The sequence below is a fragment of the Aspergillus costaricaensis genome (assembly GCF_003184835.1).
Source record: "Aspergillus costaricaensis CBS 115574 unplaced genomic scaffold BO79scaffold_8, whole genome shotgun sequence".
NCBI lineage: Eukaryota > Fungi > Ascomycota > Eurotiomycetes > Eurotiales > Aspergillaceae > Aspergillus > Aspergillus costaricensis.
The window spans coordinates 108,589-124,950 of record NW_020291808.1 but is presented as its reverse complement, the minus strand read 5'-3'; the positions used below and the strand labels follow the sequence as shown (position 1 = coordinate 124,950).

General features: G+C 53.4%; 7 protein-coding genes across 7 annotated transcripts; 4 read left to right on the top strand and 3 right to left on the bottom strand.

Moving 5' to 3' along the window:
* Positions 1-671: 671 nt before the first annotated feature.
* Positions 672-4,020, top strand: BO79DRAFT_243993 (DUF185-domain-containing protein; the record flags this gene model as incomplete). Its single annotated transcript, XM_025685338.1, has 8 exons — positions 672-831; positions 894-1,033; positions 1,108-1,500; positions 1,547-1,899; positions 2,303-2,483; positions 2,536-2,805; positions 2,868-3,069; positions 3,128-4,020. Exons 1-8 carry the CDS (start codon positions 783-785, stop codon positions 4,018-4,020), a joined length of 2,481 nt encoding a protein of 826 aa, XP_025541898.1. The 5' UTR covers positions 672-782.
* Positions 4,021-4,085: 65 nt separating this feature from the next.
* On the bottom strand, positions 4,086-4,843 carry BO79DRAFT_286016 (phosphatase YCH1). The gene is made up of 2 exons (XM_025688422.1): positions 4,610-4,843; positions 4,086-4,554 (listed from the first exon to the last, which is right to left on the bottom strand). The coding sequence occupies exons 1-2, from the start codon at positions 4,722-4,724 to the stop codon at positions 4,244-4,246; spliced, it is 426 nt and encodes a 141-aa protein (XP_025541897.1). The 5' UTR covers positions 4,725-4,843; the 3' UTR covers positions 4,086-4,243.
* Positions 4,844-4,999: 156 nt separating this feature from the next.
* BO79DRAFT_208003 (mitochondrial 37S ribosomal protein bS21m) lies at positions 5,000-5,969 on the top strand. The gene has a single exon (XM_025682293.1). The coding sequence runs from the start codon at positions 5,125-5,127 to the stop codon at positions 5,824-5,826; it is 702 nt and encodes a 233-aa protein (XP_025541896.1). The 5' UTR covers positions 5,000-5,124; the 3' UTR covers positions 5,827-5,969.
* Positions 5,970-6,089: 120 nt separating this feature from the next.
* On the bottom strand, positions 6,090-7,430 carry BO79DRAFT_243990 (uncharacterized protein; the record flags this gene model as incomplete). The annotated part of the gene is made up of 3 exons (XM_025685337.1): positions 7,173-7,430; positions 7,083-7,098; positions 6,090-7,001 (listed from the first exon to the last, which is right to left on the bottom strand). The coding sequence occupies exons 1-3, from the start codon at positions 7,346-7,348 to the stop codon at positions 6,090-6,092; spliced, it is 1,104 nt and encodes a 367-aa protein (XP_025541895.1). The 5' UTR covers positions 7,349-7,430.
* Positions 7,431-7,594: 164 nt separating this feature from the next.
* On the bottom strand, positions 7,595-9,700 carry BO79DRAFT_236248 (glucose-6-phosphate isomerase). Its single transcript, XM_025684557.1, has 3 exons — positions 9,586-9,700; positions 8,969-9,487; positions 7,595-8,912 (listed from the first exon to the last, which is right to left on the bottom strand). The coding sequence occupies exons 2-3, from the start codon at positions 9,466-9,468 to the stop codon at positions 7,751-7,753; spliced, it is 1,662 nt and encodes a 553-aa protein (XP_025541894.1). The 5' UTR covers positions 9,469-9,487; positions 9,586-9,700; the 3' UTR covers positions 7,595-7,750.
* Positions 9,701-11,335: 1,635 nt separating this feature from the next.
* BO79DRAFT_190902 (uncharacterized protein) lies at positions 11,336-14,138 on the top strand. The gene is made up of 5 exons (XM_025680776.1): positions 11,336-11,521; positions 11,597-11,659; positions 11,715-12,310; positions 12,358-13,881; positions 13,953-14,138. Exons 1-5 carry the CDS (start codon positions 11,503-11,505, stop codon positions 14,043-14,045), a joined length of 2,295 nt encoding a protein of 764 aa, XP_025541893.1. The 5' UTR covers positions 11,336-11,502; the 3' UTR covers positions 14,046-14,138.
* A 340-nt stretch (positions 14,139-14,478) lies between these two features.
* On the top strand, positions 14,479-16,295 carry BO79DRAFT_243987 (mandelate racemase/muconate lactonizing enzyme family protein). The gene is made up of 4 exons (XM_025685336.1): positions 14,479-14,724; positions 14,791-14,895; positions 14,948-15,553; positions 15,620-16,295. Exons 1-4 carry the CDS (start codon positions 14,680-14,682, stop codon positions 16,220-16,222), a joined length of 1,359 nt encoding a protein of 452 aa, XP_025541892.1. The 5' UTR covers positions 14,479-14,679; the 3' UTR covers positions 16,223-16,295.
* Positions 16,296-16,362: the final 67 nt, after the last annotated feature.

Below are 16,362 nucleotides of genomic sequence, written 5' to 3'. Positions count from 1 at the left end.
ATGTAGTTGTGTTGAGCTGCGGTGACGACATTCCTGCGTTGTAGCATATACTGCTTATGGTTTCAAGCAAGTGTTTACGTGACTTTGACGTATTTGACGATATCCAGGGCTTATTTCTTACTTCAATTGATGAAGCACCTACATAGCTAGCATCTCCTATAGCACGCTCGAGCAGGTGCAGTGTAAGAGGATCAATTTGATATGGTATAATTTGACTTGGATTTATTTGCCCAACAGCAACAGCAGGGGAAAAAATAGCGGCTAGAGCAGTCCCGACAAACCCTCGCAAGACAAATAGAAAGCGAATATCCAAGAACCTCATCTGATGTTAGACGACAAATCTGAAGCTATCTCAGCAAAAAAGGAGCTCATACAGACCGTCCCACACCTACAAAGAGTACTGCTTGGACAACTTTCGATTGAGTGTGATCCAATAAGAAATCTAGGACATGTGAAAATAGACAGAATGAGGCTAGGGGTAGAATCTAAACTGATTTAGAATAAAGACATACTTCGAGCTTTTGTAGGATATCCTCACCTTATGTAGTGATATTCACTCAAGCAGTGTCTGCGGCGGGCGAGACGACGGGAGCGGAGCTAATGGCGGAGCTCGAATTCATTCCCGTTCTGTCAGCTCCTCCTGCTGTCATCAGTTCAAGCACCCGACAGATCCTCACCATTCTCAAACAAGTTACTGTGGAAGTTCAATTGACTCCATATATCATTGATCCTAGTCTTACTATCATATCACCCTCACTTTCGGTCCCCAAAGCTCTACTGCCATGGCCGCGAGCCAGGATAGCGTTTCCTTCGATGCGATCATCCAAGCCGGTATGACCATCATTCCCCGACTCACCCACGCAGAGCGCTGGAGACTAACAGGCTTGATTCAGATCGCAAGAGAAGACGCAACGAAGAACTAGCAAACAAGCTCCTGAGCAAGAAGAAATCGACCAACCCGCCTACAAAACCGTCAGGGAAGACGCAGAATGTGAAGCCAGGCAGCCTGGCAAGTCGTATTGGAGTAGCGAAGGTGAGGGCAATCAGGATCTCTGCAAGCTTGCTCATTCTTGTCGCATAACTAATTCGATGGATCGCCCAATTCAGCGCTCCGCATCGGCTACTCTACCGGCCAAAACCACTCCTCCAATCCCAGCGCCCGCGCGACAGGGTGCCCGACAGAACGCAAGGCCATCGAACAAGCGCCGTCCTGATGAGAACCGCCTTCTTTCTGCGCTCAATCCCGCGAGCGGCCAGGCTAACGTGCGAAATGGAGGTGGACTATCGATCAAAGGAAAAGGGTCTGGGCCATTCGTTGTTGTCGGTAGCAACTTCGCGCCAGGGACTACGGCGGCCGATATTCAATCAGCTCTGGAACCTGTTTCCGGCCCGATATTGCGCTGCTGGGTCACTGCGCAACATCCTGTTGTCACAGCGGAGATTACATTTGCAGAGAGACAGGCCGCAGAGGGTGCCGTTGCCAACTTTCACAACCAGAGGGTAAGTCACTCGTCGCAGCTATCAAGGATCTATTCTAATCGATTAGGCCGACGGTCGGATTCTCTCATTCCACCTAAAGCAACCTGCGAACCCCGACCTGTTCGAGCGCTCCAATGCCCAGCCCGCTGTACAGAACTCCCAATCGTTCAGTGACCTCCGCGAGCAAGCAGACCGTGATCGCCGATCTCATCGCTTGGCCGATGCAGCTGTCCAGGATGGACGGTGGGGATTCAATGATCAGAACCAGGCAGGACAAGGCCCATCCAGGGGGAACAATCGCAGAAACCGGGGTGGTCGGAAAGCAAGGGGTGGAGCACAGAATACACAAGAAACAGGCCTCTATAGCGATGAGATGATGGTCGATGCACCTCAGCAGAACCAGCGAAACCGGGGCCGGCGGTAATGCAGCCGTCAGTGGTTCAGTCTGAAAATACGCTGTTCTTTGATACAGGCTGTTCTGCTGATCAGGCAGAATGGATTTACTTCTTTTCGGATTACATGGTTCTGCAATTGCTTGGCTACTTAGAATGAAGACCTGTACGATATGAAGAAATACTTTTTTTTTTTTTTTCTGGACGAATACGCTTTGGACGTAGACAGATCAAATAACTGACTGGAGCGGATTATCGGCAGCTGATATGATAAGAATGCAATCACGTGTGCGGAAGTTTTGCGGAGAAGTTGGAGAGCTTCACGGGATTATTTGCTGGATGTTAATACAAAACCCCTCAAATTAGGGTCTCCTTAACAATACCATATAATTTAGACATATGAATTAACCCGCTACCCTTTAATCGAAAAGCATCGAGATGAACCACGCAACGAGGCGCGCCGTGAGGCAGCTCCTCAGAAGACATCCCAACCAGACCCTCTGCCTCAAATCGCAACGATGGTCCTCAACTACATCCACAACTTCCACATCTACCTCTGAGACAAGAAAATGGTCGACGCCACTAGCGCAGACCCTTGCCAATGCGATCAAAGTACGACATCAATCCAATTGTCATTGAGCCAATCTAATCAGCCTTCCACCAGGTAACCGGACCCGTTCCTATCGCCGCCTTTATGCGCCAGGTCCTCACAAACCCCGAAGGAGGATACTACACCACGCGACCAGAAGGCCATGGCGAAGTATTTGGCAAGAAAGGTGATTTCGTCACCTCGCCCGAGATATCGCAGGTCTTCGGAGAATTGGTGGGGATTTGGACAATCGCGGAATGGATGGCGCAGGGACGGAAGCGCAGCGGAGTGCAATTGATGGAGGTTGGACCGGGGAAGGGCACATTAATGGATGACATGTTGCGTGTGAGTTGTCCAGTTGTGCAGACTTTGTGACGCCTTACAATTACTGATACGGACGGTGCTAGACATTCCGGAACTTCAAGATGTTCTCGTCGAGTATAGAGGCGATATATCTGGTGGAGGCTAGTGCCACGCTGCGGGAAGTGCAGAAGAAATTGCTTTGCGGGGATGCAGTCATGGAGGAAACGGATATCGGACACAAGAGTACATGCAAGTACTTTGATGTCCCGATCGTTTGGGTGGAGGATATCCGACTGTTGCCGCATGGTATGGAAGTATGACTGATATCTGCGCGATGAACATTTTACTCATGGTTACTCTACAGAGGAAGAAAAGACCCCCTTCATATTCGCCCATGAGTTCTTCGACGCCCTCCCAATCCACGCCTTTGAATCCATCCCTCCCTCTCCAGAAAACCAGCCTGAGCAGAAGGAAATCATGACTCCCACCGGCCCAGCAAAACTACACCAGCCCTTGAAGCCAGCTAACACTCCCCAATGGCGCGAACTCTTGGTCACCTTGAACCCGAAAGCCGTGGAGGAGAACATTGAAGGCGAGCCCGAGTTCAAGCTGACCCTCGCCAAGGCATCGACGCCATCCTCTCTCGTCATCCCGGAGATCTCTCCGCGCTACCGCGCCCTCAAATCCCAGCCGGGATCCACCATCGAAGTCAGCCCGGAGAGTCGTATCTACGCAGCTGACTTTGCGCGCCGCATCGGCGGTGCCTCAGAACCACCCCGCACGGTCACAAAGGGCGCTGCTGCTTCTGCGCCGGCCCCCGCGAAGCGCACATCTTCCGGTGCTGCCCTGATCATGGACTACGGCACTCTCGATACCATCCCGATCAACTCCCTGCGGGGTATCCAGGAGCACAAGAACGTGCCGCCGCTGTCGTCGCCAGGACAGGTGGATGTCAGTGCTGATGTGGATTTCACGGCGTTGGCGGAGGCGGCGATCGAGGCTAGTGAGGGCGTGGAGGTACATGGACCGGTCGAGCAGGGTGATTTCCTGCAGGCGATGGGCATCGAAGAGCGCATGCAGCAGCTTCTGAAGAAGGTCGATGATGAAGAGAAGCGCAAGACACTGGAGACAGGGTGGAAGAGACTGGTTGAGAAGGGCGGCGGTAGTATGGGCAAGATCTACAAGGTGATGGCCATCGTTCCGGAGAATGATGGCAAGCGTCGACCGATTGGATTCGGCGGTGGACTTGTGATGTAGCTGTCAATACTGCCCTGTATAATATAGCATAGACTTGTAGACAATCAACAAAATACCATATAAGACTCTTATTCTAAAGCGCCAACCATGCATCTGTCCCACTTTCACCCATCTACCCAATCCAACCCACCAGTGAAAATAAAGAATAAAATAAAAAGGGTATCACCACCAAACCAATCAATCCCTCCAAACCCAACCTCCTATTCATAACTGAAACATGGATTTAATACTCCCTCCAAATATCCTCCACCCAAGCCTGCGTCAACCTCTCATCAGGCCCATACTTCTCCTGCCACTGCACGAACCCACCCTCGAGGACAAACACCTCCTGCTTCTTACTCTCCTCCTCGCCGAGGATGCGCTCGCGCTCGCGGGCATACCGCAACGCAGCAGACGGCCCGCGCTGCTGGCTCAACGCGCAGTGGAAGACCACCTTTTCTTTGTCCGCCAGGGTGCGGATGAGTTCGGGGAGGCGGTAGTCTAGTGACGAGCTGGGGACCCAGGTGGAGGTGGTGATGTGGCCGCCGACGTGGTCTAGAAAACTTATTAGTATAGTGGATAAGAAGTGGAGGAAGGTGGATATACGTACCAGAATCACGCACATCGATAATGGCGAGTTTGCTAGGCGTGGAAGTCGAGAGGAGAAGGGCTGAGAGGGCGTCGCGGCTGATGCGGGGGAGGGTTGCGATGGTTATGGAGGACATTTTGGTTGATTTTTCGTTTCGGGGTAGAGGGTGAAGTGATGAGAGAGAAATAGGAAAGGGATGTTCTGCTTCTGCAGAACTACACGTATTCAGACTAAACAAAGTCCTCGATATTCAAATCTTAGTCCACCGTACAGACATAAGTATACTAGAGTACTATGTAGCGGAGTCCCGGCGGAATCAACCACGCAGTCACGTGCCCGCAATTTCCGATCCGCAACCCGCAACGGGCGAGATTTATCCCATATCCAACAATAATAATTCCCTCGACGCCTGTCCTCCTCCTCCTCCTCCTCCTCCACCACAGCATTCAGCTAGGATAGGACGGTGATATCCCGAGAAACACACCTCTCCAGTTACCAATTGACTAGGATCCGTCGAATCCTCACCATTAATCACCATGGACATGCGCGCCCTATCCCGCAGCCTCCTCCGGGCGAAGCCAACCACGACCCTCTACAAGAGCCAGCAGCAACAGCATCTCCTCCCAGCACGAATTGGCCTACGCTTCTCTTCTGACTCCTCCTTCTCCTCCTCTTCCTCTCCATCCAACAAGACCACCACCACCACAACTACACAACCCCCGACCCGCCAAACACAACAACCCTCCTCATCCCCATCAACGTCCCAAAAACCCACCGACTTCGACCAAATCCTCAACAAGCTCAACTTCAACAACACCAACACCACCACCACCACCACCCCCACACCCGGCAGCAATGCGGCAGCTACACCCGGCAGCACCACCCGCGCCTTCAACGATAGCCTCTCCCTCTCGCGGGCGGTAGGCCTCTCCGCCGAGACAGACGGCCTGCGGACGGCTACATCCCTGCGCAAGATCGATCTGAAGCTGGGCCCGACGCTGGGAAGACAGGTGACGGTTGAGCCGGAGCGCGGGATGGATTTGCCGGCGGCGTTGAGGTCGCTGAGCACGACTATTGGTCAGAATAAGATGAAGCAGTCGTTGATGAAGCAGAAGTATCATGTGCGGAAGGGTATGGTGCGGAAGCAGCTCAGGATGCAGAGGTGGAGGAAGTTGTTCAAGTTTTCGTTTCAGGCGACGGTTAAGAGGATTCAGAAGATTAGGGGGCAGGGGTGGTAGATATTCCTTGCAGGGGGATGGATGGTTGAGGGTGTGTGTGTATAGAGGGATATGTATGATGGGGAGTGGGTAAAAGGATTATTTTGTGTACTATATTGTTGTAGAGTTGTATTTTCGTTGTGTTTTGTTTTGTCTGCTATGTGTGTTGAATCTACATGAGATACTATACTGATAGTATATCTGCATCTGCATCTGTTTGTATCTCCTTCTATCATCATCCGCATCAATCATACATTCAATCAATCAATCAGTCAATATACACATCAATCCCTCTTCCCACTCATATACCCTCCATACCCATACCCTCCATATCCTCCTCCCCCTCCTACACTACCACCACCACCACCACCACCCACAGCAACACTCGCAGGCGAATACCCTCCATACCCATTCATCCTAACCCCATTCCCATTCCCACCAAACCCCTTCCTCCCAGCACCGCCAGTAACCCCCAGAATCCCCTCTCCCCTCCCCCGTCCCCTCCCATAAACCCTCTCCCAATAAACCGCCAACACAGCCCCAACCACCGCAGCAAATCCAAAAAACACGACCCTCGAGAACCACCCCCCACCACAACTCCCCTCCTCCTCATACCCATCCCCACCACTAGGCCACCCAATCCCCCTCCCCCCCTCCACCCACTTAACACTAAACCGAAACGTCAACGGCTCGCCCCTCACAACCTTCGTCCCATGACCCTCCGTCCACGGCTCCCTAGCCCCCCGATTATCAAACTCGGGCACACTGTACGCCGTGCCCGCAACCACATACCCGGGGTCCGTGCGCTTATTCTTTTTCTTCTCCGTACTGGCCATGTTATGCACCAGGACATTCATATCCGTCCATATATGCAGATGGCTTAGTTGCAATGTGCCCTGGATGGCGAAGGTGATGGGCGTGTAGGCTTGTTCGCCGGTGAAGTCCACATCATCAATTATATCGATGTCTGGAGAGGAAGGGGAGGCAGAGAGAAGCGGCGCGGTGGGTACGCGACATGTCATGGGGACGTCCGAGTGAACGTAGTACTCTAGTAAATGGTAGAGCTCATCGGGGAGGGAGGCGATGGTGCATGTTAGGGTTTGTTCGGCGATGCCGTAGTGGAGAGATAGCGGTTGGGAGGTCTCGTTGCATGTTGGGAAGGGGATGTATTGGAGGTTGCCCAGGGGGTCGGTTATCTATCATATTTGTATGTTAGTTGTGTTGTGTTGTGTTGTGTTAGGTTTGGATTTGGTGGTTATTGTGGATGGGTGGCGTACGTGTTCGCCGGAGTCACTGTTTACCACCAATTATGTTAGTACGTCGTTACAGTTAAATTATTGAGTGGGATAAAGATAGGGACGGCGTACATCGTCCGGTTCAGACATGTTACTGGCACCGCTTGGCCATAACTGTAGCCGGGGTTTGCTGTTGCGCGTTGCTCACTGCTGCTTCTCCCCGCTGCGGTGGATGTGTGGAGGAAGAGGAGACTCAATAGTCCATAGTGATAGATCCGATGGAGGGATGCCCTTTCAGGAACGGGCATTATGAATAAATAGGAGAAAATAAATAATTGATTCGGAGCTCTCGCCGGCCAGCGCAATGGGGAATTTCGCGCGCTGGCAAGGTAGAAGGCGGGTTTTGATGATCAGGAGAAGCGGCGTGGTCGGAGCCGCGGTAAGGAGACGGACCCTTTTTGCTTACCGACTTGAGTCTATTTGGACTGCATGTTGCACTTACTACATAAGAGGCTCGTGAATTCAACGCTACTGGCTATTCCTTGGTATATTTTCAGGTTTCATGCGATCTAATTGTCTAAAGTTCAGCTGCAAGTACTGCACTGTCCAACAGTTCATTGCTAACTCATAATTAAGGATGACACTCGTGGCTTCATCAAAATGACTATGTACTCCTTTTGCTATTTCAATCCCTTTTCGTATCCAAAAATTTACGCCAGGTTGGCCTTCTTCTTGAAGGCAAGCAGCAGACCGCTGGTCGACGCATCGTGGTCCGAGCCAGCGTCCGCGGTCTCGAGCTCCTTCTGGATCTTCTTGGCAAGCACCTTGCCCAGCTCCACACCCCACTGGTCGAAGGAGTTGATGTTCCAGATGGCACCCTCGGTGAAGGTAAGGTGCTCGTAGTAGGTGATCAGAGCTCCCAGAGTAGAGGGGGTGATCTTCTGGGCCAGGATGGAGGTCGTCGGGCGGTTGCCCAGGAAGGTCTTGTGAGAGACCAGGTTCTCAGGGGCACCCTCGGCCTTAACCTGCTCAGGGGTCTTTCCGACCATCAGGGCCTCGGACTGGGCCAGGAAGTTGGAAGCCAGCATGCGCTGGTGCTTGCCGCCCTCAACGGGGTTGTGCGACTCGGCGGCCATGATGAAGTCGGAGGGGATGAGCTTGGTGCCCTGGTGCAACAGCTGGAAGAAGCTGTGCTGGGCGTTGGTGGCGGGCTCACCGAAGAGGATGGGGCCGGTGGTGTACTTGACGTACTCGCCGGTGCGGGTGATGGCCTTGCCGTTACTCTCCATGGAGAGCTGCTGCAGGTAGGCAGGGAAACGGTGCAGGTACTGGTCGAAGGGGGCCACCAGATGGGTCTGGGCGCCGAAGAAGTCGCTGTACCACACGCTCAGCAGACCACCGAGAACGGGGATGTTCTGCTCCAGAGGAGCCTCGCGGAAGTGCTTGTCCATGGCGTGAGCACCGGCCAAGAACTGGTGGAAGTTGTCGTAGCCGATGTACAGAGCGACGGACAGACCGATGGCGCTCCAGACGGAGTAGCGGCCACCCACCCAAGACTCGAAACCGAACATGTTCTTCTTGTCAATGCCGAACTTGGTGACCTCCTCCTCGTTGGTGGACAGGGCCACGAAGTGCTTGGCAATGTGAGAGTCCTCCTTGGCAGTCTCGAGGAACCACTTCTTCGCCGTGTTGGCGTTGGTGGTGGTCTCTGCGGTAGTGAAGGTCTTGGAAGCGATCAGGAAGAGAGTGGTCTCGGGGTTGGAGTTCTTGAGGGCCTCAGCGATGTGGGTGCCGTCAATGTTGGAGACGAAGTGCAGCTTCATGTCGGGGGCACCGTAGGGCTTCAGAGCCTCGGTCACCATGACAGGACCACTAGTTGTGATGTTAGCAACGGCTTTTCATTTCATCACTTCCATTGGCCGACTTACAGGTCGGAGCCACCGATACCGATGTTGATGACGGTGTCGATCTTCTTGCCAGTGTAACCCTTCCACTCACCACTGCGCACCTGCTCAGTGAACTCCTTCATGTGCTCGAGAACGGCGTTGACATCCTCAACGACGCTCTTTCCGTTGACCTGCATGGGCTCGTTGGAGACATTGCGCAGGGCAGCGTGGTAGACGGCACGGTCTTCGGTGAAGTTGATGTTTTCACCCTTGAACATGGCATCACGGAGCTCCTCGACATTGGCTTCCTTGGCCAGCTTGACCAGCAGGGCCAGAGTCTCCTCGGTGAGGAAGTTCTTGGAGAAGTCGAAGAGGACCTCGGAGTTGTCGACGGTGTTGTTGAAGGTGCGGCTGAACTTCTCGAAGCGCTGGGGGTCCTTCTGGAAGCACTCCTTGAGGACGATGTTACGTCCGACGGAGTTGTGGTGCTCCTGGAGCTCCTTCCAGGCGGAGAGTTCGGTGGCCTGCGAGAAGCTGGGCATTGTGGTGGATGGTATAGAGCTTTGACCGACGAGGAGAAAGTGTTAGCGCGGGGCACAAACAGAGGGGGATTGATGCAGACGAAGCTTGGATGGAGCTGGAACAGGACGGATGCTTACCTTTTACTTAAAAACAGATGAAACTCGAAGAAAGGAGGGAGAAGAAGGCAGGGAAAAGGGAGGAGGGGTAGTAGGGAAGAATTGAAGGGGAAGAAGAATAGTAGTTTAGAAGGCGGGAGTCGCGGAGGGGAGAGGAGCAGCAACAAGACAAGGTATGTCGTCAACCGGCGTGTTGGGGTCCGTAGGAGGGGCTGCCGTGGGGCATCCACCACAACCAGCAAAGTGACGCAGATTCATTCCCCCGGTGGGCGCCCTTTCCCATTTGTCCTTTCCAGAAACCTCTGCCGGTCAGCTGAACGTTTGTTTCCCGTTGCTAAACATTGTCTTGCGTTGATCCTGTTTGTCATCACTTTATTCTAGACTTCTACACCTTCTTCGTGATCACCACTGGAAAGTTATCCGTATATCCGCTCAATTGGAAGCTTGTGTCATCACTTCCACACTCACAGCAGTTATCTCCGTCGGTTTCGTGTCTGTTTCTCCGGCCGCATCGTCATGGGAAGCTTCACCATCAAGATTGACCGGGCTCCACTAAGACAGTCCTGGCCATTCTGCCCAGGATGAATCACAATAGCCGGTTTCAAGGTCACACCGGGCACTCAGTCCCATCCTGCGTTATCAGGACAGCAGACCACGCCCCAATGATAGAGATAGTATTAGCTACAGAGGTATGTTCCTGTCAGTCCCTCGGAAAAGCGTCGCCGTGGAATTGTCACCCCCACGTCCTGCCCTTCCAGATCGTCTATCGAAGGCTCGGGAGCTTCGGTCGAGATCGTTCCATACTTTCCCTTTTAGCCGGTTGCGTTTATTACTGTGTACTGCTGTGCCTTTACCGATGTCTCCATTCTATCCCTTATGTTTTACCCCTGGATTCAATTGACGATTGCCTTGTCGTAATCATGGCTCACTTCTTCCCAATGCATCCTTTTGATGTTCAACGATCAGTGGAATCTGGATGTTGCAAATTCCACTAGGTAAAGGGCAATCCAATAACAACTCTTCCTTCTGGATCCGAGGAAGGCTGTTAACAGGGAAATGTCACTAATGGGAATGATCCTCCCACTAAGAATTCATATTCAACGGTCATAGTTGAACAGCTTCGAAGCTGGTTATCCCCAGAGCTATTCATATACAGTTGACTAATCGATGCTGCATATGCTTGAAGAGGCTCTGTCTGTCAAAGAATTAGCTCTTCCTTCACTAACAATTGCTGCAGCGTCTTATGAACCATTAGTAATTGCGGCATAGAGTAGCTGCTTGACTTAATTGCAGATATTAAGTAGCACCCCTGCCCTAGGATACTGGCACGGGAGTCTTCGACACTGGCTAGTGAGGCTCTGCCAAATTTATGTGATGATGATTCTCCTGAGAGCAATGATTGGAAAGAGCCAGTATCATAATTACTAGTAGACCTGAAACATCATCTTCTGAAAAGCAAGACTATTAATATTAGTATTCTGGCAGAAGCAACTTGAAGTGCTGTGGCTTAGCAAGTAGAACCTCTCCGGCAGAAAATGCGAACGCAGGTCAGCTTTCAACAAGCTGAAGAAGTCATAGGTAATTTCTATTTCACATTAGTGGAGCGTACTGTTTACAATGATTTTTGCTGGATGATAGAACAACACGGATAAGGCGAGAGCGGAACAACTGCTGGGCTGCCAAGATAAGTCCGCACGGGCCACCTGGTTCTTCTCGAACTGCGATGCCGCCGCAGCTCGCGATCTTCTTCATCTGCTCAAACGTCTCTTCCCCGCCGATCAGACGAGGATTACGCTCCCTTATACGGGCGAATCTCTACTCTGAACTGACTGAACTTTTGAACAACCGCCCTTTCTCTTAATCCACGACTATTCAGATTTTTTCCGGTGCCTGGGGACGTCTTTGATCAATCGCTATTGAAGCTGCGATTCCGTCGCAATGTACAATCCTTACCAGCGTACGTCTCCCACCTCATTGGATAGCATCGCTGCATGTCCTTACGAACTTAATGAACGTATTCTAACTTTCTTAGCTCCTGGTCTCTATGGCAGGCCTCCAGACTTTGGCGCCTATCCTGGTGCGCCCCCGGGCATGGGTGAGTCTCCCATTTCTTCCAATACCCCATCTGTTATCTGTTACTGACTTTGTAGCTCCTCCACCCGGTATGGTAGCCCCCGGAACCACTCCTCCCCCTGGGATGCAGCCTGCAAATGCCCAACAGCCTGGTCGTCCGGCAGGCTTCCCTCCCAACTTCCAACCTCCTCCGAACATGCCCAACATCAACTTCTCTGCCCCCGTCATTCGCCTTGGTACGTCCGGACCGAAATCTGCCACTCCAGATACGAGCAAAGAACGCGGTAGCGAGGCCCCGGGAAGACGGGCAGGTCTGGGTTCGACTAGTCTGGAATCCCAGCGTCAGAACGTTCGGGATGCGATGATGCAACTACAGCCCCCTACGCGCGAGGAAATTGTGCGGACTCTCTTCGTTGGTGGAATTACTGAGGGCGTTGGTGGTGACGAGGGTGTGGAGAAGATTCTCCGTTCGGCAGGCAATCTCAGGCGCTGGATCCGCGCTACGGATGCGGACGAAAAGCCCTGCAAGTTCGGTTTCGCAGAGTACGAGGACCCCGAAAGTCTAGGGACCGCGGTGGAAGTGCTAAAGGACGTGCAAGTGCCTGTGAAGAGACAGACACCGTCCGAGGGTGATGACAAGGAAGAGCGTGAGGTGGAGAAGAGCACACTACTGGTACGTCAGGCGCAAACTTGAGAAATACGGGAGCTAATAATGTGCAGGTTGTCGTCGATGAAAGCTCCTTGACTTACCTGGAGCAGTACGAAGCCACCAGAGGCGATCAGGACCCTGCTGAGCGCCAGGCGCGGTTAGATGCTGCACGCAGTACCCTCGCGAACGTCCTCTCTGACTTGTGCCATCCTACCTCCCCTACCCAGAAGGAAGATGTCTCGGCAATTGATCGCGAAGGAGACACGGCTATGAAGGACTCAGAAGGTCAGACTGATGGTACGGGAGCGGAGGTTGTCACCATTCCCATCACAGTGGAAGACGAACTTTCCGATATTCCTCCCGAGATGAGAGAGACAGTCGCCAAAGAGATCGCCGCCTTCCGTGAGCGCAGCAACCGTCGTGATATCGAGCGTTTGAAGAGGGAGGAAGAGATTGAGTCCATGGAGAGAGCACGCAATGCGGGCACACGATTCAACCGACTGGCATCGCCCCCGCCTTCCGCTCCGAGTGGCCCTGCGGCTGGTGCCAATGGAGTCCCACTGGGTCCACGGGATCGCAGTGTGTCTACGGCGCCTTCTGGCCCTAAGGGCTTTGGCGTGCAGATTCCTAAGGACTACCAAAAGGGAGTGTCTTTCGTCAATGGCGGTTCTATAAACGGGGCTACTACTGTTCACTTTGACCGCGAGGAAGAAGAAACAGACGCTAGTGATGAGGAGCTGGAGCGTCGCCGTCAGGAGAAAAAGGAAGCGGAACTCGAGAAGCAGTTCCTTGATCAGGAACGCCGCTGGCTGAACCGTGAACGCAGTCGGACTGCCGCCCTGGAGCGCGAAAAGAAGAGAGACAAGGAAGAGGAGGCTAAGATGCAGGAAGTTCGTGAGGAGATGGACAAGCGGTACAGGGACTGGAACGACGATAACGAGGCCGCGCGCAAGGTGGAGGACTATTATGCCGACCGGGGTGCATGGCTACGTAGCCGGGCAGGATTCCGAGCTCGCGAGGTCAGCATGGACGAGGCCGATCGTGCGGCGGAAGAACGCGAACGGGCCCGGTCTGTCCAACAACGGGAGCAGGCCCGCGGTATGGCCGACGACTTCCTTGCGCGCCAGGCGGAGGAGCTGGAGACTCGGAACCAGGCCCCTCGGGAACCTCAGCGCTTCAAGCTCTCTCTCGGAGCCGCTGCGCAAAAGGCCCAGGCTGCTACATCCCGTCGGACGGTGGCCGAGGTGGAAGGCCTGCTGGAGGACGAGGAAGAGCCTCAGGCCACGGCTCGGCGTCCTCTCATCCCGATCAAGTTCGACAGTGCCGCCGAGGCGGCTGGTCTCTCGGACGAGGAACGGGCACAAGCAGCCCGGCAACTGGCCGCCGAGATCCCGACGGACAAGGAGGGACTCTGGGGCTGGGAGGTCAAGTGGGAGTTTGTGGACGAAACGGTGGTCAGCGAGCAACTCAAGCCGTTCGTCGAGAAGAAGATCGTGGAGTACTTGGGTGTTCAGGAGCAGATGCTTGTGGACGTGGTGGAAGAACATGTTCGCAAGCATGGTCATCCCCAAGAGCTGGTGGAGCAATTGGAGGAGGTAAGCTTAACCTGCAATCTACTGATGTGTCTTCTTGTCTGTCTGGATATCATGCTAACTCTGCTACTTAGGCACTCGACGAAGAAGCCGAGGTGCTGGTCCGCAAGCTGTGGCGGATGATCATTTTCTTCTCGGAGAGCGAGAAGCGAGGTCTTTCCGGATAAATGGTGTATATCTGCTGTTGGGGTCCAGCATCACGCGGACGCTGTCTCTATACCCATGCATTCCGAAGATTGTCTGTACCTAACGCCAGCGATAGTGATTTGAATCTGATATCCGCTCTTAGGAGCAACCTGTATCTTCTTCTGTATCTTCAGCCGGTCCGCATCACCCTAATGTAAATCGCGCAAATGACCGAGTCATTTTCTGCCAGTAGAAACCCTGCAGACATTTAAGACGCGGATTTATTCTGGCCGGGCAGCGCTAGCCTCTGACTGGCGGAGAAACCCAACCCACGCGCTGGAGCAATTCCTCCGCCAATGAGGGGAAATTCCCCACACTGCGTGGAGGGGGAGGGGGTGTCTGCCCGCCTTGTATAAGTAACTTCCCCAGCCCAGTTACACTCCTGATCGCTTCAATTTTGTATTTGGTTTTCTCAATTGTCCTTCGCTACTTTCAGCTGTCTTCTGTAGCATCCAATTGCTTCTTTTGCGTGGTCACAGCCTGTGTTGACAGCCCGGAGCTTATATTGTGCCTGCCGACGGCCCCGCATTGCAACTAGATTGCGATTACCTGGAGAGACTTCTCTTTCCAACTCCAGTTCCTTTTCAGATCAATTGATCAGAATCAGCCGTCACCATGGTTAAGATCACAAGTTTCACTACGAGGGACGTGAGGTTTCCCGTAAGTCGCGCGCACATTATCTCAGCCACCTATCTGTCTTCATACCTGCTCACCACCAAATGACAGACCTCCCTCGATAAGACCGGCTCCGATGCCATGAACGCCGCAGGCGACTACTCCTCCGCCTACTGCATCATCTACACTGACTCTGACTACACCGGACACGGCATGGTACGCACACAATCCTGCTTCCCTCAGGAGGACCACTCACTAACAACCCTAGACCTTCACCATCGGCCGCGGCAACGAAATCGTCTGCGCCGCCATCTCCCTCCTCGCTCCCCTCATTGTCGGCAAAGACCTCGACGAACTCACCGCTGACTGGGGTAAGACCTGGCGCTACCTGGTCTCCGACAGCCAACTGCGCTGGATCGGACCCGAGAAGGGTGTCATTCACCTGGCCCTTGGTGCCGTCGTCAACGCTCTTTGGGATCTGTGGGCCAAGACCCTGAACAAGCCTGTCTGGCGCATCGTCGCGGACATGACTCCCGAGGAGTTTGTCCGCTGCATTGACTTCCGCTACATCACTGATGCCATCACACCCGAGGAGGCCATTGCCCTCCTGAAGGAGGTCGAGGCCGGCAAGCAGGACCGTATCAAGGAGGCGGAGCAGAGCCAGGCTGTACCGGCTTACACTACCAGCGCAGGATGGCTGGGATATGGTGAGGAGAAGCTGAAGGTCCTTCTCAAGGAGAGCGTCGAGCAGGGATACAAGCACTTTAAGCTGAAGGTTGGCGGGAACGTCGAGGAAGACCGCAGGAGATTGGCTATTGCTCGTGAAGCCATTGGTTATGATAAGGGCAACATCCTTATGGTTGATGCCAACCAGGTACCTACCTACCTTTCCACTATTCCCATCCATCATCCACAATGCTAATACCCCATGTGAAAACAGGTCTGGTCCGTCCCCGAAGCCATCACCTGGATGCAGCAACTCGCCGAATTCAAGCCCTGGTTCATCGAAGAGCCCACCTCCCCCGACGACATCCTCGGCCACGCCGCCATCAAGAAGGCCCTCCAAGACACCCCCTATGGCCCCATTGGTGTCGCCACCGGCGAAATGTGCCAGAACCGCGTTGTCTTCAAGCAGCTCCTGCAGGCAGGAGCCCTGACCGTTCTGCAGGCCGACGCCTGCCGTGTCGGCGGTGTCAACGAAGTTCTGGCCATCTTGCTGCTCGCGCGCAAGTTCGGCGTGCCGATTGTGCCCCACTCCGGTGGTGTCGGTCTGCCTGAGTACACGCAGCACTTGAGCACGATCGATTACGTGGTGGTTAGTGGAAAGAAGAGTGTGTTGGAGTATGTGGATCACCTGCACGAGCACTTCGTGCACCCGTCTAGCGTCAAGGATGGATACTATGTCACTCCCATGGAGCCCGGGTATAGTGTTGAGATGAAGGCGGAGAGCATGGATGCATTTTCGTTCCCTGGTGAGGAGGGCAAGAGTTGGTGGAGGTCGGAGGAGGCGAAGACCATTTTGGAGGGTCCCCGGATAGTATAATGGAGCGATAAAAAGGTTTTGTGTTATATATATGTGATATGAGTTTTGTTTTTATATGATGTTTAGAATTATGAGATGCATGCATACATTACATTGGTCAACATAAAGTGAGGTATATTGATATAAGGTCGCTAGTATTG

Excerpts from the sequence above, each read along its gene's own strand:
- BO79DRAFT_286016 (XM_025688422.1), bottom strand. The coding sequence starts at position 4,724 with ATGTCCTCCATAACCATCGCAACCCTCCCCCGCATCAGCCGCGACGCC. Across the intron at positions 4,555-4,609 it reads TATCGATGTGCGTGATTCTG|ACCACGTCGGCGGCCACATC; the intron begins GTACGTATATCC and ends TAAGTTTTCTAG.
- BO79DRAFT_208003 (XM_025682293.1), top strand. The coding sequence starts at position 5,125 with ATGGACATGCGCGCCCTATCCCGCAGCCTCCTCCGGGCGAAGCCAACC.
- BO79DRAFT_236248 (XM_025684557.1), bottom strand. The coding sequence starts at position 9,468 with ATGCCCAGCTTCTCGCAGGCCACCGAACTCTCCGCCTGGAAGGAGCTC. Across the intron at positions 8,913-8,968 it reads GGTATCGGTGGCTCCGACCT|TGGTCCTGTCATGGTGACCG; the intron begins GTAAGTCGGCCA and ends CATCACAACTAG.
- BO79DRAFT_190902 (XM_025680776.1), top strand. Across the intron at positions 11,660-11,714 it reads TGGTGCGCCCCCGGGCATGG|CTCCTCCACCCGGTATGGTA; the intron begins GTGAGTCTCCCA and ends CTGACTTTGTAG. Across the intron at positions 12,311-12,357 it reads TGGAGAAGAGCACACTACTG|GTTGTCGTCGATGAAAGCTC; the intron begins GTACGTCAGGCG and ends AATAATGTGCAG.
- BO79DRAFT_243987 (XM_025685336.1), top strand. The coding sequence starts at position 14,680 with ATGGTTAAGATCACAAGTTTCACTACGAGGGACGTGAGGTTTCCC. Across the intron at positions 14,725-14,790 it reads CGAGGGACGTGAGGTTTCCC|ACCTCCCTCGATAAGACCGG; the intron begins GTAAGTCGCGCG and ends ACCAAATGACAG. Across the intron at positions 15,554-15,619 it reads TTATGGTTGATGCCAACCAG|GTCTGGTCCGTCCCCGAAGC; the intron begins GTACCTACCTAC and ends ATGTGAAAACAG.